The sequence below is a fragment of the Astatotilapia calliptera genome, chromosome 9 (assembly GCF_964374335.1).
Source record: "Astatotilapia calliptera chromosome 9, fAstCal68.1, whole genome shotgun sequence".
NCBI lineage: Eukaryota > Metazoa > Chordata > Actinopteri > Cichliformes > Cichlidae > Astatotilapia > Astatotilapia calliptera.
In genome coordinates this window covers 28,191,917-28,218,756 of record NC_137430.1, presented here as the reverse complement: position 1 = coordinate 28,218,756, position 26,840 = coordinate 28,191,917, and the positions used below count along the sequence as shown (strand labels likewise).

General features: G+C 42.1%; 1 protein-coding gene across 4 annotated transcripts in view; it reads left to right on the top strand.

The window, feature by feature from the left end:
• Positions 1-26,840, top strand: part of drosha (drosha ribonuclease III) — a 138,145-nt gene that overhangs the window by 46,973 nt on the left and 64,332 nt on the right. For 3 of the 4 annotated variants that reach the window (XM_026180199.2, XM_026180200.2, XM_080306188.1), the window contains 6 exons: positions 9,868-10,006; positions 10,107-10,167; positions 10,259-10,309; positions 10,466-10,525; positions 15,815-15,914; positions 22,273-22,375. In XM_026180199.2, the coding sequence (XP_026035984.1) occupies positions 9,868-10,006; positions 10,107-10,167; positions 10,259-10,309; positions 10,466-10,525; positions 15,815-15,914; positions 22,273-22,375 (514 nt within the window). The remainder of the gene's footprint in view (positions 1-9,867; positions 10,007-10,106; positions 10,168-10,258; positions 10,310-10,465; positions 10,526-15,814; positions 15,915-22,272; positions 22,376-26,840) is intronic. The other variant, XM_080306189.1, reaches the window with a different exon arrangement.

The window sequence follows — 26,840 nt, the reverse complement described above, 5'->3', positions numbered from 1 at the left end:
CGCCTGCCTGATGTTTACATTCTTCGATTCACTGTGATGGAGAGCACCGCTTGCAGTGCAAAGGTGGTTTGCAATGGATATAGTTTGCATTATGTATTAGTGAAGAGACTGAAAGAACTGTTAACTCTTAAACTTGCCTAATATTGCCCACTCCCCTCTCATAAAGTTGTCTGAGAAAATACAAGGAGCCCAAGTGGATTTCTTACAGTTCTTGCAGTCTCCATGTGGTGTGCCCCGCTGTGGTTCATCAGAACTGCTTGTTGGAAGGCTCTCTCTGGAAACCTCCTTCTCCCACACATGCCCGGGGTTAAATTGGAGAAGGGTTGTATCGAACCATTTCTGTACCTTTCTAACAATCCATCCGATATTCACTCCCACTCCATTCTGTGATTGGCCAGCTGTATGGAGGCGAGGAAGATGCCAGCGTTGGAGTTCTCACTCAGCAGGATGAAAACGGGGGTAACACCAACAACCAGATTGGAATTAATTGAATCAAACGCATTAATTACTTAACAAACAGATTTAAATACAACACCAATTGAAGGCTAAGTCCTCAAAGAGCCGCGGGGTCTGTGGGAGCTTCCAAATCAAAGAAATCAGTAAAACCTAAGCTGTTTCAACATGCGTCTATGTCTTTGTAATCCCTTGCAAAAATAACGAATCAAACATAACTCTGTTCAAGCCTGATCCTACATTTTTAGAAATTAATGAGCTTCTACTTAGTGAGCGAAGTTGTTCAGAGACAAAATCTTTATAGATTAAACCCTCATGGCATGTTGGTAAAAGACTGTATCAGTATTGTGATGCAGTGCAGTTAGTCAAGTCTAATTTACAACGAGCCCAGAATGCTTCAGTCACATTGTTGAGTGGGACAAAAATCACATGACTCTGCATGGCTTTGCGCCTGCATAAGTGATAGATATGCTGCATCCATATTCTCCTTCATGATCCTTAAGGGCTGCGTCTCTTTCTCTCCCACCACAATCGAAGCTTGTACAAAAAGGGGCGGTCCAACTTTCCTTTTTGCCGCCATTGCACCATAACTCCGAAATAACCTTCCTGGCGATCTCAGACATGGGTCAAGTGTGACTGTTTTTAAGTGTTAGTGAAGGCACACCTTTTCCATGAAGCATTCAGCAGCCGCTGATGGGGAAACACTGGATGGAGAATGGTTTGATGTGATTGTGTGTAGGAGGAGGGAAAACTATGAAACGTGTGTTCCTCTCGCTTCTTGATATTTCCATAACAAATGTGCCTATTTTATAATATTCATCTGTGCCTCCTAAAAGATTATTTCCACACAAGAGTTAACCTGTTCTCACCAATATTTCCATAAGAAATGAATGAAAGGCGATTCGCTAAGTGTTTCATTATGTGAAGGACGTGATAACGAGCGCGGTTATATTCTCAAAGAACTGAAAGCCAAGCTGTCATCATGTGGCTAAACGGCCATCATTCAGAACAGATCTCCAATATTCTCTTTTGTTCTTCACAAATATCCAAAGCATACAACCAAAGCTGTTGCCTCGTTATGGCTGTCAAATCTTTAAAACGCCACAAACTGGATTATGTATTAAGGATTTCTGATGGACAGAATCTCTTTGCTCAAGCTTTGACTTGTGTCGTGAACATCCATCAACGTAATGGTAACTCTGTTTTATATCCTCAACCCCTTTTTTTTCGCTGTTTTTTTCTTTAACCTTTAAAGCCTGGTTTTTATCCATGCACTATTTTAAATAAAGCTGTACAGAGTAATTACATCATTGTGTTTGCCAAGCAGGCAGATCGGCCCATCGGTTTTCCCTGCACGCGGGTGCACGAGCAGCACCCTTTCCAGTCAGGTCCTCTGCTCTCAGCTGAGCGATGATGTTTATTTCCGTTTAGCCAAAGGCGGTCGAGCAGCAGCCGAGGCAGCGATCGCTAAATCCGAATCACTCCAATACTTAACGGAGTCATTATCTTGACAGGAACAGTTGCAGACGTCAATCCTGTCCACAGAATCACTGCTGTTGGTTGTTGTTCTTAGCAGTGAGGGATCTGCAGTGTTTACTCGTGTATTTTGTTTCATACTTTTTTTTTCTTTAGAGGGCCCAGCACCGTAGTTCAGGCTGTGTAGTAGGCAGTCATTGACTGGTGTTTGACATCACACAATGGGGGAGGTGAGATTGGATGTAGACGTGGTGGGTTGTTTTTACTTATATTTTTATTTTTTTCTCATCAAAGTGTCAACGCGGTGCTGAGAATTGCTTGATTTCTGTTTGTGTCATGTCAAATAACTGACTTTTTTTTTTACCCACCTCCCTCAGAATGCTGTTACTTTTAACCAGGGAAGAAAAAAATAACAGATGCTGTTGAATTTGTCGTTTCTGTGTTCAGGGCTACAAAGCTGAAGGCCTCTTGAGCAACTATAAATATTGAAACCTCTCTGTTAACGTTTTACATATATATCTCATTGGAGCCTGAAATTGATTTGAAGTTGGCTGAAAGGAGACAAGCATTTTGAAAAGCAAGCCCAGGGGAAAGAGTAGTTGGAGTCTTTTTATTTTTTCTGGGCTGAGATTAACATTCTCCTAATGTAAGATTGATAAAGGCTTGACATATCCTACTGAGCCCTATCTTTTCCCTTTTTCTTCCCTCAGCGAGTTTGAGATGTTCAGCTGCGGCAGTCTTTCTAGGCACAGCGGTTTTTGTCCTTTTTTCAAACAAAGCTGAATGTCGACTAATGCGTTTCCTTCAGGGTTGCTTTACTTTAAATTCCCACTTTTGGCTCTCTTTACAGGTTTGAAAGTTTTAGTCATTAATTTTCATGCAAACAACTTTCTCTGTGAGAAAGAAGAGGAATCCTTTTTCTCTCTTAGCAGCTCACCTAAGTAGAGCTACCTCCCCTCTTTCTCCTCCATCCAGCATTATTAGGCTGCTTTTCTGGTGTTACAGTTGGTAATTAGTCAATTAGTCAGTCTAAGTCCAGGATGGTAAATGGAAATCAGACTCTGTGGAGATTTTACACCAGGCCTCGGGAGGTTTTGGTCATGTTGTTGATGTCTAAATGCTGTCAGTTTGGCTTTTGCTGCTCACTGTGCGCTGCACTTGCCCTTTGTAAAAGCGTATTTGTGGTATTGCGTTGTTGTCTGCAAAGAATTTATAAATACTAAAGAGAGAGTCTAGAATAAATGGAGTCCTGTGGAGCTCTAGCCCAGAGATGTTGAACCATCTTCCTCAATTTTCATTATGTTTTTTAACAGAAATGGTCCAGATACAGTTCAATGTTTTATTATTTTGAGAACTCTTGATTGCAGTACAATAGTTTTCACAGCAACCCGGGCCACTTTATGGTGTGCACCGTTTGGATTTCATGCATTTGCAGCCATCCAGTAGAGGTGATAGATGGCCAAAACCAGCTGCTTCTTTTCTGGGGAAGACAAATTCCCCTGGATTTTAGCTGTCATAAAGAATCTGCCAAATCAAGCATGTGGAGCTGTGGCGGCACCTTGTGAATAAGGAAGAAACCAAAAGTAGCTTTATTGAAATTGTTCATTTCATGTTGTATAAATGAAATTTAATTTTTTCTTTTTGTGGAAACAACAATTATTTATTTTATTTAGAACTAACTTGATTCATTGTCTTCTAAATAAATGTGAGCCCTTTAGGATACAGTAGGATTTTATCCATATTTCCAATGAACTGGAAACATCATTCTACTTTAGTAGAAGCCTAAAACAGGAATGGCAATTGATCTCATCTATGACTTTGATGTCTGTCTTTTTAAATCTGTGGTTACAAACAAAGTGGAAAAGACACATAAGACAGTAAAAAGCAAAGAAGGACACAAGAAGCACTTACGAATGCCAAAGGGCAGCTTTTGTTAGTGTTTGTACATTGTAGCTCTTGAATACTACTACTACTTTCTTTTGAGCAAGCAGAGTGTATATAAAGAAAATTGAGGTCTTAACAGTAGAAATTTGACAACTTTGGAGAACTTCTTACATGGGCTGTTCCACAACGCAAGCCACACTATTTACCAGCTCAAATATAATGCTCCAAACTGCATACAAATGGTATAGTTCATTAACTTGGGATAACTGAGTTGAGGCCTAGCAGACAGTTGCTGGCTGCATCTGCCAAGGTCGGTCCATCTGGGAGTCAAATTGGCCATTTCCCTAACCTTTAAGTCCTCCTAAAATCCAAATGGATGAGTCAAAACAAAAAAACAAAAAAAAAACAAAACTTGACCTATTTGTGAAGTTTGTGAAACTGACTGGACTTCTTTGAGCTTTGTTCAAGACTTCTCACCTACTTCATAAACCAGGGGTAGGCAACCTTTCTGATGATGAGTGCCATCTAAACTTTCCTCAGAAGTCAATGTGCCATATGATTGCATTAGCAATAAATTTAATAACGCTCTATATGAACAGTTACACACTATATAGAACAACTTTATAGAATTACAGTGGCTTGCAAAAGTATTCGCCCCCCTTGAACTTTTCCACATTTTGTCACATTACAGCCACAAACATGAATCAATGTTATTGGAATTCCACGTGAAAGACCAACACAAAGTGGTGTACACGTGAGACGTGGAACGAAAATCATACATGATTCCAAACATTTTTCACAAATAAATAACTGAAAAGTGGGGTGTGCGTAACTATTCAGCCCCCTGAGTCAATACTTTGTAGAACCACCTTTTGCTGCAGTTACAGCTGCCAGTCTTTTAGGGTCTGTCTCTACCAGCTTTGCACATCTAGAGACTGAAATATTTGCCCACTCTTCTTTGCAAAGCAGCTCCAGCTCAGTCAGATTAGATGGACAGCGTTTGTGAGCAGCAGTTTTCAGATCTTGCCACAGATTCTCGATTGGATTTAGATCTGGACTTTGACTGGGCCATTCTAACACATGGATATGTTTTGTTTTAAACCATTCCATTGTTGCCCTGGCTTTATGTTCAGGGTCATTGTCCTGCTGGAAGGTGAACCTCCGCCCCAGTCTCAAGTCTTTTGCAGACTCCAAGAGGTTTTCTTCCAAGATTGTCCTGTATTTGGCTCCATCCATCTTCCCATCAACTCTGACCAGCTTCCCTGTCCCTGCTGAAGAGAAGCACCCCCAGAGCATGATGCTGCCACCGCCATATTTGACAGTGGGGATGGTGTGTTCAGAGTGATGTGCAGTGTTAGTTTTCCGCCACACATAGCGTTTTGCATTTTGGCCAAAAAGTTCCATTTTGGTCTCATCTGACCAGAGCACCTTCTTCCACATGTTTGCTGTGTCCCCCACATGGCTTGTGGCAAACTGCAAACAGGACTTCTTCTGGTTTTCTGTTAACAATGGCTTTCTTCTTGACACTCTTCCATAAAGGCCAACTTTGTGCAGTGCACGACTAATAGTTCTCCTATGGACAGATTCCCCCACCTGAGCTGTAGATCTCTGCAGCTCGTCCAGGGTCACCATGGGCCTCTTGGCTGCGTTTCTGATCAGCGCTCTCCTTGTTCGGCCTGTGAGTTTAGGTGGACGGCCTTGTCTTGGTAGGTTTACAGTTGTGCCGTACTCCTTCCATTTCTGAATGATTGCTTGAACAGTGCTCGGTGGGATGTTCAAGGCTTGGTAAATCTTTTTGTAGTCTAAGCCTGCTTTAAATTTCTCAATAACTTTATCCCTGACCTGTCTGGTGTGTTCTTTGGACTTCATGGTGTTGTTGCTCCCAATATTCTCTTAGACAACCTCTGAGGCCGTCACAGAGCAGCCTTATTTGTACTGACATTAGATTACACACAGGTGCACTCTGTTGAGTCATTAGCACTCATCAGGCAGTCTATGGGCAACTGACTGCACTCAGACCAAAGGGGGCCGAATAATTACGCACACCCCACTTTTCAGTTATTTATTTGTAAAAAATGTTTGGAATCATGTATGATTTTCGTTCCACTTCTCACGTGTGCACCCCTTTGTGTTGGTCTTTCACGTGTAACTCCAATAAAATTGATTCATGTTTGTGGCTGTAATGTGACAAAATGTGGAAAAGTTCAAGGGGGCCGAATACTTTTGCAAGCCACTGTATATTTGTTCGCAGATGTTAGCAGCTATCAGCTATTTTGAAACAAAAAATACACTTTTTATTCATAACAAGAACTCCATAACAGCAAATGCAAATGCTATTTATGGTCTCCTCACAACAATGATAAGAAAAATAAACTGGGCCAGTAGGGCATATTTGTTAATACAGGGATACACATGTTAATGTGATCTCTGGTCTCCCACTCAGATACACAGGTCTCCGAGTGTCCAGCATTCAGACGGCTACCTGAGGACACTCATGTGAGAGAAAATCTGCTCACACAGATATGTAGAGCCAAATACTGTCAATAAGGCCTCTGCAATGTTCTGAAGACAGTTAAACTTGTCAGGTAGTGATGTCCAGCAGGTGAAAATGCAGCTCCATGAACACGCACAGCTGTGGATTCCAGCTGCGTTAGTAGTTCTCCAAACTTTGACCCCCATAGTGTCGAGCTTTTCAGTTCTATCAGCTGCATTTCGATGTCCTCTGTGTCCATCCAGTTTAATGCAAACCCAACTGCTCATTAAAGCTTTCTGGTTTGATCATAAAAGAAAACATTGGTCCATAAACCTGAAAGTCCACAAAACGCATTGTGAGTTCTGTCTCAAGTCTACGGATGTATCCGTTTATTTCAGTGGTGCTGATGCTGCGCTGAGCGGACAACTCCTGAAGTATTTGAAGTGTCGGAATGTGGAAATTTCAACATCGCTTGCATTTTAAAACTGCCAGCTAGCAACGTCCCTCTCACCGGTAGGCTAAGTTATTTTTAGCCAATTACAAGTTGAATCTGGTAGTTTGGGTTGTTAGCTAAGATACCGTCATTAAGAAGTGGCACAACTAATGTGTCTATGTGAGCTAATTTGCACTGTGCACCTCTGGCCCGGCCATTTTTTATTTATTTATTTTTTTTTTAATGCACCTTCTTAGATTAATTCACTGCGTGTCGTGCCATCAGTTAACCCTTCGCATGCCGGCTGTGGCACGCGTGCCCAAGGTTGCCGACCCCTGTCATAAACCATACAGCTGGTATGCCAGACGATATGATTAATAGAGATCCTGTAAAGTTGGACTTTTAACTTGGGAGTCTTTTGGGATTGACTGACTTTTGGAACCAACCTCAAGAGGCCACTAGAGGAACTGCAGCTTTTGGCGGTTCTACACTGACCTGGAGGTCAATTGTTTTTCCCGTATTCCTTTATTCTGCTCCCAAGTGGCAGCTCAGATGTCAATATATATAGTCACTAATGCAAAATAGCAACAAATGCATTAAGAATGCAAATAGCATCACTGAAAAAAAAGTCTCATGACCTAAGCAGCCCAAACACTCGAGCAATGCATATACCAGGAACTTTGCATTTGACTACAACTGGAATATTTTGTAAAAGTTAGGTAAATTAAACTCCTTGGAAAATTAGTGGCTTTTATTTTAGTGTTTGGCGCTGTGAAAAAGAGTCATGAAAAATATTTGATGTTCTGTTTGTGCGTGTTTTTTTTTTTTTTTTTTTTTTTTATAGATTTTAACTTTCTTAAACAATCAAGTTGGAATGAAATGAGAAGAAACGTGCAATTTGCTCAGATTCATTTGAAAGCCGCCCAAGTATTCTGATCCAAAACTACTTTGCAGAATTGCTGTTTTTTTCTGTCTCACTTTGGTGACGAGCCAAAAGGTGACCTCACACTCGTTGTCTTGGTAATGTTACTGTGATCCATTTGCTGTATTTGGCAAATGGCCTTAGCTTTATTCACCATTTTGCCATCTGGGACACTGAATCAAAGACGCTTTCAGATGGAGTTGTTTGGAGCTCATGGTTTCCTCCATTTTGTTAAAGGACAGGATAATAGCCTGCAGCGGAGGATGAGGATTAAGTGAATGGCTCTGACCTGTTGCATCAACCATTATAATCACAATACCGAATAAAAGCATTGGTCCAACTATGGAGTTCTTTTGCGTTGCAGTGTTTGAGTCTTTTAGAGTATATTGCCTTAATTCTTTCAGTTCTTATCTTCTATTTTTTTTAACAATAGTTGATAAGCTATCTGTCAAAATATTTAATTAAAATCCAAATCCCTCCAACCTCATTGATTCTATTAGCAATAAGTGGATGTTTGCCACTGGATGCAGATGAATACTGTAATCGGTGCACACTCACAACTCAAGTATGGTGCGCCTCTTGGGTAGTTCTTATTTTAGGTCTTTAATTGGCTGAAGAGGCCAATTCTGGAACCGTTAATGTTCTCGCAGTGTGGGCATTGATGTGAGGTGCTCGAATACGGGACTCTCTCCTTTCTTTGCTGGTGCTTGCCTCTGGCAGCTTGTCTGAGATCCTCTTCATGGAGTGTGGCTCCCTCATTTAAACTGTTTTTCCATGCGATTGCGTATTGAGCGCGGTCTTCCTATTTAGAGCTGTTTATTTGGAAGTTTGATCTTGATTTTGGCCTTGATTTGTTTTTATGACCTGCTGGTGTCTGCTGGCCGGGATCTAATTTTAAGCAGAAAAAAGAAACAACGCCTCGTTCTCTATTATTTGATTGATTGAAACTATATGTACTTGAATGATTACTGCATATAAGTTGTAGCCACACAAGGGCTTGTGTTTAAACAGCCAGCATGGGTCAGTGCTTCAACGCTTTCCACTGTAGCGTTTGGCCTTTTAGAAATTACTACCTTAGTCGGCAGTAATGCAGACTCCATCTCATATATATAGGTGACCTTCCTGGTTGCAAAGAAAGCTGTTTTTACTCATGCACTGCAGCCTAAACTGTTCCAGACCAAACAGGACTCAAAAGATCAGACATTAAATGGCCTTTAACGAGCAGCTCCCCCGTGTGATGCCTGATAGCGTGCATGTGAGGATTGCTTAGGTAACAGTCTGGTGACATATCACAGCCAGTGAATGGACATCACATGTTCTGTCTGTCTGCTCTATACAGTCAGAACCACTGCTTACATCAAACAAATATGTTTCAAATTGCTACTACCGTACTTAGACTTGCTATTTTAACACAGACAGCTGTAGACCTCAGGTCAGCAGTCATTCCTGTTATTCTCCTTTGAAGTCTGTCTGATGGGCGCAGCGTAGTTGGTGTATTGTAATGCAAAGTCTCTGTGGACGAGTCTGCCAGTCACAAAAAAACGGCAGAGCCTCACGCTTGCTGTCTGATGATGAAATTTATGTCACTTGGACCCTAGCAGACTCAGAGACGAGGGAATTGTAAAGCGGCTATTATATTCTAGTTGTGGACACAGACAGCTGGAGACACCACGGATGAGTAGTCAGTCACTTTACTCTTTGTTTAAGTCTTTGATAAGTCTGACTAAAAGGTGCATGCGTAGGTCCTGCGTTGTAGGCTGGCACCTCTGCAGATAAATCTGTGCGATCATTAAAAAGCAGCCGGCTTGTCGATGCCCGCTCAGAGCCTTGCGATCGTTGTCTGGTGACGAAATTCACGTGACTTGCACCCAAGCACACTCACAGATGCCAAACTGTAACATGCTTCTAAGAGCATTCACGCAATCGGGTACAACTTCATGAAGTACTGCATGGATTCCTTGTGACGGTCAAAATGCAGAGTGTGGAAATTTTAGCTCTGAAATGGAGAGACTGCTCAACACTCAACACTATGCATAATTGTCCAAATTCAGACGCACTACAGGTATTTTTTTATCCAAAACGGAGGACCTCCTGACACAAACTACGTAGAAGTATTTCAGATAACATCCCAGTCAGATTTTCAAAGTGTGACACAACTTCCTGTGGGTATACAAAGTGTTCAAAATATCCCCGTTTGTTAATCGACGAACGTTTCCTCTCTTTCAGCTGGCCTTAACTCACCCCAGCCATCACCTCAACTTTGGCATGAATCCCGACCACGCCCGCAACTCGCTGTCCAACTGCGGCATCCGCCAGCCCAAATATGGCGACAGGAAGGTCCACCACATGTACATGAGGAAAAAAGGTCTTTATTTCAATGTTTTCCTACTCTAAAAATGACCAGTCGTTTTTATCAGGCAACTCTAACCCTACCATCCCGGGGATTTTTTAATTTTTTTTCGCAGGAATCAACACATTGATTAACATCATGTCTCGTCTGGGACAGGATGACCCCTCCCCTTCCAGGTAGGCTGCCTGCGGGCACATATCTGTTCATGCTATCACTGACCACAGGAGCAATCAAAGGGACGATTCTTGTGATTAATATACCCGGCAGGCCTGCTGACAAGAAAATTAACTTTAACTGTGAAAGCAAGGGATTTAGCAGGTGAGCAGGTGTGTGTGTGTGTGTGTGTGTGTGTGTGTGTGTGTGTGTGTGTGTGTGAGAGAGTGTGCGTGCATGTGTGAGAAGCCCATCTCTCCTGCTACCTCTTCTAATGTCCTAACATCTCCGCCTTTCCTTTCGTCTCCTCCCCATCTCTAGGATCAATCACAACGAGAGACTGGAGTTCCTCGGTGATGCTGTTGTCGAGTTCCTCACCAGGTGAGAAAGCGCCTGCGAGCCTCTGATAGACACCTGCGCTAATTGAAGCCGACGAGAACACTATCGGCCTTTGTCTTTTTTTTCCTTTCTCACCTTCTCACTCCATTTCTCCCTCTTTCTCGTTGTCTACATCTATCCTCGTCTGTCACAGCCACGCTCTTCTCCATACTTTCAACTCATTCAAGACAGTGATTTACTGGTAATTGGAACTGGGATGTAAACCCCACCCCTCCCACCACCTCCTCCTCCTCGTTACCTCTCACGCCGCCCTCAACCTATTTTAATAGGCTGAAATTCTCCATGACAACTTGCAATTAGCTGTCTGGAATTGCTGTCTGGAATGCTGACTGTGTTATTGACTGCCAGGTGAGTGCGGGCGCTGCTGTCCGGCACTTACCTAAGCACAGCACACACTGCTCATTATATATATATATATATATATATATATATATATATATATATATATATATATATATATATATATATATATATATATATATATATATATATATATATATATATATATATATATATATAGCTACTACTAATCTCATACATTACTTAGCGAGATAGCCCACCTACCTCCTCAGTGTTCCACCACTTCCTCCTCCTCTGAGAGGAAACGTGAGAAAAGTGCAGAGATTATCAGTAGCTATAGTTTTTAGACACTGGCACTATTTTTGTGTGTGTTTTGGCAATTTGCCTCTCCACACCGCCACAGTGTTTGAAATCAAACAATCAAGATGTGATTGAAGTGCAGACTTTAAGCTTTGATTCAAGGGGTTCATTAACAGTTTAGGAAGTACACCCATTTTTATATATAGTTCTCTGCTTTCAGAGGCTCAGAAGTTATTGGACATAATTGAAAAACATCTCTTTATTATTTCACGACAGATTAAACAGATAAAAGTTCTGGGGTTGATTCCAGGTGTGGTCCAAACGGACGTCAGAGCAAGGGAGGGAGGACATCGTTATGGTGGGTGGGCGGGCTGTTGGAGAGGTAATAAAAACTTGAGGAGCGACCAAATCAACAATGCGGTCTGAAATGTGGAATGAAACACAAGGAGGCAGGTGTATTCGTGTCAAGGTCTACAATCAAGAGATGCCTCCATGCATAGAAATAGAAAGGGTTTACAGCATGGCATGAACCACTGGCTACCCTCAAGAAACTGTTCTGAAAAAAGCTGTTTGGACAGAGGAGACTAAAATGAACTTGTACCGGTGTGAGGAGGATAATCCGAGGCCGATCACAGTTTTATGGCATGGGCATGTGGTGCGAGTGGAACTAGTGCTAGTGGGATAAATGATGACCCAGAGTGTACTTATCCTTATATTAATGATAGTATAAATTATGTCAACTTGCCTAATTACTATTGAATCTCTGAAAATTGGGAACTATGTATAAAAAAAGGCTATACCGTATTTTTCGGACCATAAGGCGCAAAACAGACAGATAAGTCAAACTTTACTCAACTCATTCTTCTTGCTTCCTCCACTTCCGTACCATTTATTCATTAATGTTGAATTCTCTCGCAGCTGCTCTATTCCCATGTTGTTGCAGTATATTAATGACTAACCTCGTATTGTGGATGGATTATCTCAGTTGTGCTCCTGACTGAAGTCCATAACCATCAGGAACCCTCATGCTAACTTTTGAGTGTAAAAAAGTTAGCGTTCATCCTGCAGCTTCACTGTTTATGTTATGCTAACATAGCTGTGTCACTAGCGATCACGTAGCACATCATTATATACCAGCTAGTCCAACTTCAGTAACCCTACAAAAGCCACTGCTGTTTAGTTTCTTGTCTTCATTTATGTTGGAAGTGATGGCAGAGCTGTACGTTTTATTTTTTTCAGAAGTCTCTCAGTCAGAACATGCTATATCATGTTTAGGTAACTAGCGAAACTGGCGAGCTAACTTCCTGCTAACTTCTAACTCTGTTAAGTTTAATAAATTCTGTTTTAAAGGATGCCTGGATGTTAAACTTAATTTTTACTCCTGGTAAAGGAGCAACGCTGATCATTTTATTAAGGATGAAAGAATTTAGACAGTTTTTAACTCTTCAGTGATGCTGCAGTGTTCATTTGACTTTGGGACATGAAGAGGATGAAATTTGGGACCCCGATTACTTGGTGAGGCTCCTGACTACGGCAGCCCTAATGCTCCGACAATCCATCAGGTGGTGCGGCTTCGTAGTTTGCCTTATAGTGCAGAAAATACACTAATTAATAAACAGTTAATGAGGTACTTTTGTAAAAACCCTTGAATGACAGGCCGAAAGTCTTCACTTCAATCACATTTCGATCATTTGACTCAAAATCCATCGCGGTGAAGTCCGTTAGTGTGCCACTAACTGTACTTTCCCACTGTTCCACCACATCCTCCTCCCCCGTGTCCGAGCATAAATGCTGTAACATATAAGAAAAGGGCTTTTCTCTTTCCGCGAGGTGTACCCTTCACACGCATACATGCACATAGAAAAGGGAGAATAGATTTTTATCAGATTTCCATTTGCCCACCAGCATAACTTCTCCTACCAGAATTTCATTTGTAAGCCTCAATGCTAACACTTCCATAACATCCAGGAACAGGATTAAACCTTAATAGGAGCTGACACTGGGTTACAAAGGATACCGCTTCAGCTCCTTATGCACCAGGAACTGTGTTACAAAGAAGGTGGTTAGCCTCTGTTTCTCTTGGTATCTCCGGGCATGTTTTGCCACTTTCTCTCCTTCTCACCCCCCTCCTCTTCTTCTGCCTTCTTCTTTGATTGTTAGCGTCTGACGAGACATGCTTGGCCTACGCTCTGGCCCTCTGAATTATTTATCAGCCTCTTGTCCAGTTAAATGGCTACAGCAGATCCGGCCAACTGCCTCGTGCACCTCCAGCATGCACTGCCCTTGGAGGCTATCTGCGTCTCTGCTGTTCAGCCAACAGAATATTTTGCACATTTGAATAGCTCCAAACGCTGGGTGGGAGTTAGTGTTGAGTAGAGGGGAGCAGCGAGATTATTTTTTTACAAGGGTCAGCAGCTGATGTAAAGAAAATAAGGCCACGTGCAATATTTGTAAGTAAATATTTCATCAGAAGGACTTTTTTAAGTCCAGGTGTTTAAATGAGTAAAAATTATTAAAGATAAATGCTTGTGAAGTCATGTTTGTAGTTGTGTTAAGAAACACCGAGGCACGGCTGGGCGCATTGATTTGGTTTCTTTATTTTTGGGCCAGAAAGTACAGCAGCACACGTAAAGAAAAGCACACGAGGAACAGACTGCAGATGAGCTTCACAGTTGGTGTCTGGAAAGTGCCACAGTTGGTGGAGGCTATTAATAAGCAGAGATATAAATACAGCGTGTTTTCCTACCTGAAAATTGCTGTGGAGTCCACTCAGTCGGGTTGTGTGACTGACACTTTGGCTAGCAAACCAAGAGTCTCTGGTCTCATTATTTTCCATTACACTAAGTGGGTTTTATTAATTCCAAGTGTTGTGTTTCCACACTAAGATCACAATACCCTGACAAATGGACCTCTCGTGAATTTGGAAAAACAGAACGCCACCTGCTTTCCTCTCTTTGCATTGATTAGAAATGACTGAATTAAATTGCCTGTTTTAATTCAAATGAAATCAAATGACACGCCGCAGTTAGGGAGACGCCGGACCGTAATGAAAATGGAACCTGCTAGCGCGGAACCCAGCTGTGGAACCACTCAAGCGTCCGCCGCCATTTTCTGGGTTCCAGCGCAGACCTGGAAAGGCTGGATATGTCGGGAAAATTAATTAGTCGGTCTTGAAGAGTTTTGAAAATGCAGGATGAGGCAGCGTGAAATGGCATTAAACTTTTTGGACAGACCAGGGCTGTCAAACTCTCTTTAGTTCATGGGCCAAGAACAGCCCAATTTGATCTCAAGTCCTATATAACAAGCTAAAAAAAATCCACTACTTTAGTCTGAAAAAGTACATCCAGAAAATGTCACATTTATCAAATCCTTCATTTACAAAATAATGGATGAACTTCCTGAGATATTTTATGGGGGGGAAAAAGGCAATTCAGTCAGCCTGCTGTCATCAGTCAAAGAAATGTGTTGGCACAGCTCCTTCACTTAACCGCTTCACTTCGGGGTGGTGTGTCAAGCCATGCATATTTCTTTGTCAGTAACAAATATGCAAAACTCGTGATGATTCAGACATTTGGCTCAGAAAAGAATCGGCAAGAAAGAAAGGGAAGAAAATCCAAAAACGTGACATTTAAAGGGAATTAGACATACCAGACTATACCAGTTTGGCCAGTTGAAAATATAGGTTGTTGTATTTTGTCATTATGTCATTGTTTATTCCGCTTTTCCTCACCAAACCTTCTTTCTAATGTAGACCTAATGAAATAACTGACAAACACTAGCCACTACCAGCTGTAAATGTCATGTCATTCGCCAACAGGCAGTTATTTCTGTGTCCACCCTTCTATGTACCGATTCTCGTCCATGTTCATAAATGAAAATTTTCCACTTTGAGACAGGAGGGGTTGATGGTGGAGTCATTTCACTGCTCACACCAGTTTGAGTCATACGCAGATTTTCACACATCATTTGTATCATTTTTAAATATTCATTCAACATATGGCGCTCGGTTGAGCTCGGGCATTAACAATGACTTGGTGAGGTTTAGGCGTTAGAAACCTCTGAGTTAGGTTCAGGAAAAGATCACAGTTTAGTCTTTTAAAGCTTTTTCTTTTCTTTATCGTTATAAATAAAAGAAATAAAAAATAATTCCTACCTAAGCATATCACAAATATTACAAACTTGTGCTCTCGCTGACACAGAAAAAATTGGCAATTGTTGTCAGTGGGGAAAAATAGATTGCTCTTTTGTGACTATTTCACATTTTGCTATGAGACTGGACTGAATAATAGAGCCAGCGAACACCCGTACTTGGCCCATGTAACAGTGAATCCTTAAAAGACACCACGTTAACACGGTTTTCTGGTATTTTTAGCAACTCTCAACTCAAGCTAGAGTCCAAAACGATGCCCAGTTTTCACATTTGCAAAGCCGTCTTTGGTGGGCTGCTTTTGGCGTGTAGATTGTATGTTTGTCATCCTTATTTTGGACAGTTATTGGCTTATTTTTCTTCATCACTGATTCTCGTGTCTGTTGGGCTGAGCAATAACTTTTATTCGATTATACTTGGTCATATTTTTCTATCCTTTAACATGTTCGGATGAGAAATTCTGATTTGAAAAATCATAAAAAGGCTAACTTGAACTATTTTGTGTTTGATTTCTCTTTCCACAGTGTTCACCTGTACTACCTTTTTCCCAGTTTAGAGGAGGGTGGCCTGGCCACCTACAGAACGGCCATCGTACAGAACCAGCATTTGGCCATGCTAGCCAAGGTAAACCTCCCCCACCTCCTCCAACTCATTACCTTCCTCTGCAGGTCAAAGTGGTGTAAGGTGTCAGATCTGGCAGGAGAACATGTTGGAGACAGTCTTATTGTTTTCTGTCTTGCTGTTATGACTTTGCTCCTTTCTAAGCAGGCACTGGGGAAAAGAGTAATTTTTGTCTCGATGCCATTACTACCCCATTTTTGCCCCCTCAGGTTTGTAATTGGAGTTAAAAGGTTGTTGTTTTGGAGGACTAGACGAGTGCGGCTGGGGTCCCTATGGGCCCCTAGAGGTCTCCCTGAAACACTCTCCAGTTCCTGTTATCGCTAGGCCCCCTTGCTTCCCTCCTTCGCTCTCTTGCTGGCAGCGTCGTAGAGCCAAGCTGTACTCACTGGCACATTTGTAAAGAACACAACAATAATCGTCCCGTGATGTGGAGAAAGCAATTAAAAACTTCAATCTTTCATGTTGCTCCCTGCTGAATACAAAGATGCAGCCGCCCGAATCTGCATTAGTGCTGTGTAGCAGTTTGGCTTGTTTCAATTTGCCGCTCGCGGTAAAGTGAGTGTGATACAGTGTTCAACGTTGCCAAGTTGTTTACCAGGCTCCTCTAAAGCCGTCTGCTCAAGAACACTCGCAATTATCTTTCAAAAAATATCTTGAGCGAGCAACGCACAATCCGCCACTTCACTTGGAAGGCTTAAAAGTCAGAGCGGGTTCCCTCTGAGTTGGAGTATTTATGAATTGTGATTTAATTTGTGTGTGCAATCACCGGGGGTGGGATACCACCAACAGTTATCAGCCGTAATTAAATAGCACCCTGACTGTTTTTTGTTGTCTGTAGTGCGCTGCCAGAAGAGTCAAGTTGGGCTACTTTCGACTTGGTTCATAGAAATAGTTTGCAGAAAGTTTGCCTGACCCACAGTCTCACACATCACAGCACTGAATTGCAACCTATGCAGATTATTATCTGCGATGTGCTTTGTTGTTAGACCGAAAAACTCTGTTTGATGTTTATTAGTACACATTTGAAATTTTACAACTTTACGGGCCTGCATCAGTGATGTAAGCATGGATCGCTTTAATCAACCAAACCCTTTTTAACAGATTTTAACAGTAACTGCATTTAGTTAGAAATTACTGCATGCAGTCACCTGTTAGTGAAGTTCTGAGTTTTTGCTTATTTTTTACTACCAACCAAAAGAAAACAGATGTGAACATTTAATTAACCCTCTGGGTTCTATCCTGGCCATTTGTGGCTACTTCATTTTTGTTCTGTTAATGCAAATGGAATGAAACTTCACAAAGGTGTGTATTTTTGTCAGATTTTTTCATTTTCAACATCAGCTCCTTAATAATATCAATAATATTCACTATACACCAAATTGTTCCTCTTGACTCTATCGTGGCCATTTTTGGCCAATTGAAACCCATTATAACCACCTTTGTTGATTCCTTGTTACTGACAGTACTATATCATGCGATTTAGGTAAAACTGCTTTCATTCTAAAGTCAACACATGAAAGTTATAGTTTTTAGTGTTTTTTTTATCAAATTACATCATTTACCCATTTTTGGCCAAGCAAGCGATTTCATGTAATATTCCTAGTTTCTAGTAGCGGCTTTCGATGGCCTACCACACTCCAATGGACCAAAATAATGAAACAATTTTGACATAGGTTTGATCTTAAGGATCTAATAGTTTATGTTTGTGCATGACATTGCAGTACAAACATGTATTTGCAAGATAGACTGGAATAAATAATGACGCATCAAACATTATATAGGCTGCAGTGCATTTCTGTGGATGCAGGCTATTGAGCTTTGAGGTTCCCAGTCAAACTTCGCTTTGAAGCACATGTTAAAAGCACTTTTACTCTTGTATTTTTCATAAAAAGATACCATACCAAAAATATAAACTCTAGAAACAAAAACAAAAAAAAAACCCAATCACAGGACATTTTGCAGAGTTCAAACCTGCAGCTGGAGCTCAAACAACAACAAACACTGTTTGTAAACGTGTCCTGGAGTTTATGCAGGTGCAGACAGAGCTACTGCTGTAAGTAAGCCTAACAGCTTCCAGATCATTTATTCTGGCTATATGGCAAGAAGGTCATCACTGCTTCAAGCACTGTCTGTATGATCTGGTCAGAGAGCAAGGACAGCAGCAGTCATCTGTCCTTGAAGAAAAGACATCTGCCCAAGATGAAGAAACCTCCTCTCCAGAAGATGAGGGGACAATCTCCAAAGAGGCTGACTGCATCACCACTGATGATGAGTACTAGCCAGTGCCTGAATCCTCTTCTTTGGGGGAGGATTGGGGTTGGGGGGCATGGAGGTGGAGGCCGAGCAGCTGATGGAAAAGAACATAGGAGCATTTTCTGAGACCGAGGAGCCGGTGACTGAGTGGATCCCTCATGAAAGGAAAACCATGTGGGTCCCACCACTGAAGAGAGACTGCTCTACAATCCAGTACCCACTGGTGTCAAACCAGGGCTCACCCTGTATGCAGTTTCCTGTATTAGCAGCCTGAGATCTACTTTTGACTTTGTTATAACAAAGGAGATCTTTTAGCTGCTGTGCACCCTTACAAACCTGCACGGGAGGCAAAGGTGTGAGGATTGGAGGATTGTAGATGAAGTGGAGATAAAGCCTACACCAGAATAAAGCAATACATAGCATGTTGGATGACAACACTGGAAGTTATCAGGAAGTAAAAAAAGGCATGGGGTTCAGACTCCAACTGACGGAGGAGCTCTGAGGACAACGTCTTTCCTTCGGGCACCTTGGCAGAGGTGATGATGATGCCTTTGTCCCGCCAGAAACAACTTCACTGAAGTGGGGGAGTCCTCTACAATCTACAAATGAAGAGTGATCCTGGGAGAACTGGGACACATGCTGGTGACCTCAACAACTGCAAGACACCCTTCTCCTTAATTCTCAGCCACTTCTGCCATTGATCTCAAGATACAGTACTCTGAACCCACACCCCACCAACAAAATGAGATACAGGTGCAAAAGGAGCACCTCCAGGATTGGAACAGCAGCCCCTCGCACCAGGTGTAGAAAGTGTGCCTACAAAAACCACTCTACTGTGGTTAGCACATCTTGCTGCTAATGAGGATGCACACAGAAGCACACACTGGAATATACATTTTGATCATTTCATTGGTCATTTCAGTGGTTATTTGGTCATTAAATGGCCTTTCTGGCCACTAACATACCATGTGTGATTTTTGTTTTTGACCATTCACCCCCCCACCCCCCCATTGAACAGCACTGAACAGCAAGTCATTGAACAAATAAGTGGGAATTTTTCTTAATATATATGAATTTTATAGCATTTTGTAAACGTAAACAGGGGGTGGCCATTTTTGGCCACGAATAAGCTGAGAGGGAGTTTTTATGTTTTTGCTCTCCCTGCACAAATATAACAATGCATTATAATCAATGTTGATGTGAATCAATTACATGCCCCAGACTCTACTATTAATAATACAAGAAATTTCAGTAGCAATGCAATTATATAAAATTGCGAGATTTGATGTTGTCTTCCAGCTAGTGCAGTGGACAAGCAAGCAAGAAATTTATTTATATAGCGCTTTCAGATCAGCCACGAGCTGAACACAAAGTGCTGTACACTTGACATGCCAAACATGATACATTGAGCATGTTAAAAAAATGAGAAAAATAGTAATAATAATATAAGATAAGTAATATATATATATATATATATATATATATATATATATATATATATATATATATATATATATATATATATATATATGTATATATATATATATATATATATATATATATATATATATATATATATATATATATATAAAAAAAACATTTAAAACAATAAAATCAGCACATTAGATTAAAACAATAAAATCAGGGTCAGACTGTGTCATAAGCCAAAGAGTAAAAATGAGTTTTAAGACGTGTTTTAAAAGTGGACAAACAAACTGGTGTTTAAAGGGTTAAAAATTTAAAAAGTAATAACTATTTTATATTTATGAAAAGAATTGAAGTTAGTTAAAAGTTTTATGCAGAAAAAATGGCAAAAAAACATAAAAATAATAAAAATTACATAGACCTAATCTTTTGGTGGCCACTTTTGGCCACGAACAAGTTGAAAGGGGTAGTGATTTTGAACAAGCCCAGAGGGTTAAGAAAACACAACAGAAGTGCGGATATCATCAGGTCAATGCTAGCAAACTTGGTTATCAAGCTGCAAACAGACTGTCCCGGGTTTGTCACATACACGGAGATATCTGCTAATTAGTACCAGGGGAAATACCGATAAATTGCCAACTAAAATTGGAGCACAGAATTCCTGGAAGATAATTAACAGCACTTCAACCATCGCTCTCTGTTTGATAACCGCTTTAAAGGCCATTAATACCAAACAGTGATCCAGTGGCTCAGACCAGTGACTTAAATTAACTAAGGTTAAGCCTTACCTGTGGTAGCATCTGCATGTCAAGGAAAGTGACCACTGCTGTAATTTTAAACTTTTATAACTCATCCAAATGGATGAGTTATAAAAGAAAATTCATCCTGCATGCACTTGTTTAAAAAAGCCATTTGAGACCAAAACTATAAGGTATACTAGAATGTAAGCATGCTTTGTAAAAAGCATATATAAAGTTAGACCTTTTAACATGGCGTCTATGGGGATTGATCGCTTTTGAAGCCTCAAGAGGACATTAGAGGAACTGTATTGTTTTGCACTTCCACATTTGATGAAAATATACATTTTTAAATTGTTTTGATTATGTGTTAATTATACAACACTAAAAAACTTGACATTTTACTGATACTTCTTGGTTATTGTGGGTAAAAACTGGACATTAATTGGCTTGAGAAGCTCATATCTTGAACATGTCGGGGGTCTGTGGAGTTTGTGGAGCCGCAAATGGCTCCAAAGTAAGGTTTTTGGCAGTTCCACATTGGCTTAAGTGTAGCCATGCTCATGTCTTTTGATAAGTGTAGCTTTAAGATGATCTTGATGTTCTAAGATGATTAAGCCAAAGAACCACTTATGCCAATGTGAGGCCTCAGTCTGTCCATCCATGACTCCCAGGAAACGCTACTGTGGTAGCTGAAGTTTGGTAGTAAAAACTCCATTCACACTGTAACCGTCCAGCAGACTCGGTACGTGCGAGTACATTTTCATTAGTTTAAGCAGTACAGCCAACCAGAGACCAGAAAACATATCACTTTGTTTTTGCACTTTATACATTGAGCTTATTTAGACTTCTGCAGTGAATCTACGCCCTGACTCAGAAACGCCTCTTAACATTACCCCTCACCCTTCCACGCCATTCGAATTGTTGCGGGCTACATTAACTCAACGCGTATTTACATTTCTCGGCAGGTGCACGTCAGGTTCCACTGTAGGGTTTTAAAGGAGTGTTTGGTTACACCGTACAACATCGATGTCTCACTGAAGCATAATTCAGGCATTACAGTGATCTGTGAACTGGATGGATCAGGAGCCAGTTGAGCAACTATTTAATTTATGTTCTGTTATCTTTTATTTATTTATTTTTTAACTGCTCTTATAAATACATACAAGTTTGGTCTCATAACTAAGAAATCTGACCTCAAACTTGTTACATGAAACTACTTGTTGCTGTTTCTTGTTGCTTATTGGGGTAAAAAGCACAACTTCAGCTCACGTTTGGAGCCTCCAAAGGCCGTTGGAGAAACTGCAGCTTTTGGCTTTTCCTCATTAGCGACTTGACTGTATTTACCTTGCGTGCACTAATATCCTATTAAAAATTAGGACATGGACATATGTTCCAGGGAGAGTTTTATAAATCCCAGTGACTTGTTTAAAGTCAGTACGATGATTCTGAGCATCAATTCTTTATATGAATGGAAGCTGCTGCTCAAAGGCCATTTCTCTGTGGTACAATTTTGCTGTACTGATGTATGCTTTTGTAAAGAAAGTAGCGCCTACTAAAAGAACTACTTTTCAGAGTGAATGAAGGTCACCACAGTGCGATTTCACGTTTTATCTTGGGATTATCTAGCGTGCGTGTGAGCGTGCGTCTGCCTGTATGCACACGTGTGAACATTCTCCTCCTGTGCCGGCTTAGTGTCCATGCCACAGCTGGACAGCACATGAGCACATCTGTCAGTGCCATGAAGTAGAACCTTTTCCAGCAAGGGCATGCAATCTTTTTCATTTCCCCTGAGTTTTTGGACTCTTACATAAAAGCCTGTGAAAGTGTGGAATGCAAAAAAAAAAAAAAAAAAAAGGAAACGAAACAGGTCATCATTTTTTACGTGGTTATTAGTGAGGTGCTGTTGACAGCGAGCTAACGTGAATGCATTTGTTCATTTGCAGAAACTGGAGCTGGATCGCTTCATGCTCTACGCTCACGGACCGGATCTGTGCAGGGAGTCGGACTTGCGGCACGCCATGGCCAACTGCTTTGAGGCTCTGATGGGTGAGATTCCCCTGAGATCAAGAGAGAAGGGGGGATGATGGTCGGGCAGGAGAACAAAACAGAGGAATGCATTTCGAGTCAACTAAATATGTAAATCTATTCCTAAAAGGGTAGATTTCCATATACGGAAAACAAATACTTTCTCTCCGCCTGTGTAAACACAACACACGCATTAGTAGGGGGATTTAATAGTCGAGTTTTAGTGGACTTTGCATCAGCGCATACTGAAAACGCTTTAATGCATAAATGTGTTTAATTCAAATGCTTTGAATGAAACTGAACCTTTTCATAATAATGTATTTCCTCTTTTGTTTTTTGTGCGTGTTAAACGGTATAAATAGCTGCAGTGGATCTCCCATTAGGCTCTGGAAACATTACGCAGCTTTTATTGATCTCTGGAGATGCGGTTTGACCTCTGGCTGGACATGCTATCCCCAGAGAGCTGCTCTCCTTTGCCCGCACCAAACACATACACAAGCTCGCCATTCGTCTCTCCAGCTGCTCCGTTTATAGGGTTTGTGCAGTGATTAGGACCCTGTGCTGGAAACCACACACATATAATAAAAAATCTCTTGGTGGGGACCCGTCTCCCTCTCTCTCTCTCATCCTACCCCATGGGCAGCGCTAAGCTAAGCCTCACTCCTGGAGAGCTGCAGAGTCGGCAGCTTTCCCCATCTTATCACCATCTTGATTGAACCAGTTCAGCCATCTCTGCGCTCCCCTGATGATAGATACAGAAAGTGGGTGACTTTAAAGAGATCTTCTTCGCTTCCCTCCCTCTCACGGAAAACAGGAGAGCGACGGGGGGAAAGTGCTGACTAGCGCCGCGGCCTCTTCGCTGGGCCCGCCGCTCCGTGCTTGTAACGGCTTCATTATCGGCAGAGACAAAGTCATAATCTATTCTGTCCCGTGGCTGTCGCCGCCTCATCGCCGCGCACATCCGAGCAAGGCAGCAGGGCCGCGACACTGGATGCCTCTCGTCTCTCTCAGCCTCTCCCCCCACCTTCTGTCCTCCAGTTTCATCTTTAGAAAAGTGATGAATAAACAGGGTTCGTGCTGTAAAGGAACCGGTGAGAAAACTTGCTGTCAGAGAGCACCCTGTGGTGATGGGTTTTTGGGTTGCTAACTCAAAAATATCGCCCACCCCTCTCTCGTCTTCCCGCTCACCGCAGACACACTCGCTGAGGGGCGCAACATGCACACGTACGCAAAAAACCCACAAAAAACGAGGCTTTCGAAGTCGCTTGCATCGAGAATGCCGTCTGATGTTGCTCCTCTTCTTTCACCGAGGCTTTTGTCATCTTCATTTCAGGTTTTTTTTTTTTTTTCTTCTTACTCAAACGCCTCCTTTAAGACCTTGTTGTCGAGCCGTCGATCTGTCTCCACCCTCCCCCGTCTCTGACTTAGTCTTTATATCCTTTTGCGTTTCTCCATCTTTCTCTGCCCCCCTCCCTCTACGATCTAGAGTTTGGGTGTTATTAGGTGAAAGATGTGCCACGAAGATGATGAGTCATGCTGTCACTCTGTCATCTCCCCCTCTCCTCCTCTTCCTCCTCCTCTTCCATCCTCACCCTGCAGCCCCACAGCACTCTCTCTCCCTCACTGAACAGAGCACTTCTTTCTCCTTACAAGACAAACTCTGATCGCTCGCACGTGCCGTAGGATGGTACGAGGGGCACGCGAGCACTGTCATTTCATCCTTGCGCACGCCGCTCCCTCTGACAGAGACGTCAAACCACCACTTTCTCAAAAGCAGCAGGCGCCACATCAACAGACGTGCACTTGCAGATGTGTCGCTGCCTCGTTGTCTGAAGTTGCCATAATGTTTTTTTTTTATTTTTCTTTTTTCCCTCCCTTTTTAACATTTTTTTTTTTTTTCCCCCGTCGGCGCGCTCATGCGTCGAATTCAAATGGGCCTCTTTCCACGCACGCTCCTTTTGAAAGCTCTGATGGAATATGACATGCTCATAATATTTCCAGGGCCCTGGCAGATAGCTTTAACGGCTTACTATGCATGTTTTCTGACCTTTGTTTTATTTGTTTCTCTGCCACAGTGACCATTGAACCTGGGCTGTGTTGGAAATGGCAGATAATCTCCTGCTTTGCATGGGCAAAGCTTTCTCTCCGCGGAGCTGAGAATGTGTCTATCTCCTAACCCTGAGGCAGGGCCATTCTCTTGCTCGAGACAGAGAGAGAAAGGGAAGGGAGAGAGCTGGAGAGAGGACGAATGGAGGGAGAGCAGTGGAGGAATGGAAAGCAAAGGCATCTGCAATGCAAATAGCTGCCCTGCAACCCTGAATAATTCAAAGTGTTGAATGGAAATCTTGCTTTTCTGATCCCTCGTCATTAACTTCTGCCGGAGTGGGCCATTCTCATTTGGGCTCTTTTGGCCTGCGCACCTCCCATTCTGTACAACGCCCCCCCCCACCACCGCCCCCAACCATTCGCTCTCACCCTCTCCTTCAGTACTTTTGCTCTTGCCCACTTTACCTCTTCGTCTTTAGAAACCACTTTCTCCCACTGCTTATTCATAGAAACTCTGCACGCCTGTTGCCCTCCCGTTTCCCTCTCAGGTCCTCTTCGCTGATAAGCCTCGCCGCTTCCTTCCTACCAAACTGTTTGAAAAGAATTGCGAGAAGAAGAAAAGAGGCCCCACTCTGTTTTATGGCCCTAATTTCCTTGTACAGTTGATCTGTGGATTATACGCTGCCAGCAGCCATGGGGGATACAGATGGTGAACCTTTGTGAGGCCCCCTCTCTAAGCTCTTCCTATTAAAAGAACGCAGAGAAAGGATTATCTCTCACTTGCTGAATATCAGATTCATACACAATGCGCCCGGTGTATTCATTGAGTGAGAACTGCTCCTTTTGTTAATTGCCGCGATGGTAGCAGCGGTGGAGTTGGTTTCATGCGCGCCCTCTTTTGTCTCTCCATCTCACCCCTCGCTCGAGCCTCATTTTTGAAACTGATGTTATAATGCACTTCGACTGCCTTTGTCACCGCCGTGCTGAAAAATTCTATTTTTATGTTTTGCTTTTGTTTATTTTTTTGCCTTTAATGTGTTGCTTTCCCTGTCCGTCTGCTGCTTCATCCCCCATTGAGCTGAGAGGGAGCTTAATATATTATTTGATGGATTAGAGCCTGAGCGTTTTTGAATAATTCATTCTAGGTTATTAATGTGTCTGTCAGCCACTGGTGTTTCATATGCCCCTGACTCTGGGTTTTTATTGGTCACTGAAAGCCCACAGACATTGCAATCCCATTCCTAAACATAACGGTGTACAGTCAGCACGGCTGTCTGAATTAGACTTGTGACAATGTGGAGATTCATTAGACGCTGGCCTTCTCTGGCCATGACTGATATCCTCTGCACAGCACTGGATTCAAACTTGGTACATGAAGTAAAGGGCAAGAAAAAAAAGCATTTTTGGTCCTTTTTAATAAAAAAAAAAAAAGGACAATCATTATAAAATATGACTTTTTTTAATTTAAAGTATCATAGTCGGTATATCAGGTATCAGGACAGAGATGGTTATAAAAAAGCCCTTAGTGAACCTCCAGCAGACTTGGCCTAAGTTCATCGTGGCCCTGCATGTCGTGGCACCGTCCTGTTTGGCATTCCTCTGCATGGAGTTTGAGGATGGTGCCTCTGGACTGGCAAAATGGGTGCTGATCCCCCCATTTTCAGACGCAAGACTGGAAGGTGTGCTTCAATTTCAGAGGGATTATACTCTATGCCAGGATGCTGGTGAAGGGAATGCCTCAAATTCAGGAGGCTCAGAGTCCTCTTCATCCTGGTTGTTGAAGACTGGAGTGTTTTTTATTCTCTCAGATATACTTTGGGGTGCGTAGGAGTTTGGCCTTTCAGTCTTTAGTACTCTCTCAGTGCTATGGGGGCTTGTTCCTGATGGGAATAGGATTTAGGCCTTTGCCGCCAATTCTGTTTTTATTTACTTTGTTTATTTGGCGGTTTTTAGTGTATATTTAATATTGATTTAGTGACAACACTTAGTTTATATTTTGTATGTCCTATACAGGACTTTGGCCAGCTGATGTTGTTTAAAATGTGCTACAGGAGACTTTGAGTTGACTTGACTTTTATGGACAGTATTTCTTGGCAGAGCCAAGGGGTGAAAGGTTTCCTGTTTGGTGGTCTTGGGGATCATGCCTGTGCTTTTTACTGATGATGTAGTCGTTATTGCTGCATTGAGAGGCGACCTCCAGCTCGCACTGAGGCAATTTACAGCTGAGTGCAAAGCTACTGGGATGAGAATTCACACTGGGTGAGGTCATGGTTCTCACCCAGAAAAGATTTGATTGCCTTCTCTGGGCTGGGGAGGAGTTACTGGTCCAAGTGGAGGAGTTCAAGTATCCCGTATCAAGGTTCATGAGTGGGGAAAGACTGGAGTGGGAGAATGCCAGGGGGATTGGTGCTGCAGACGCCGTAGCGGTCTGTAGTGTTAA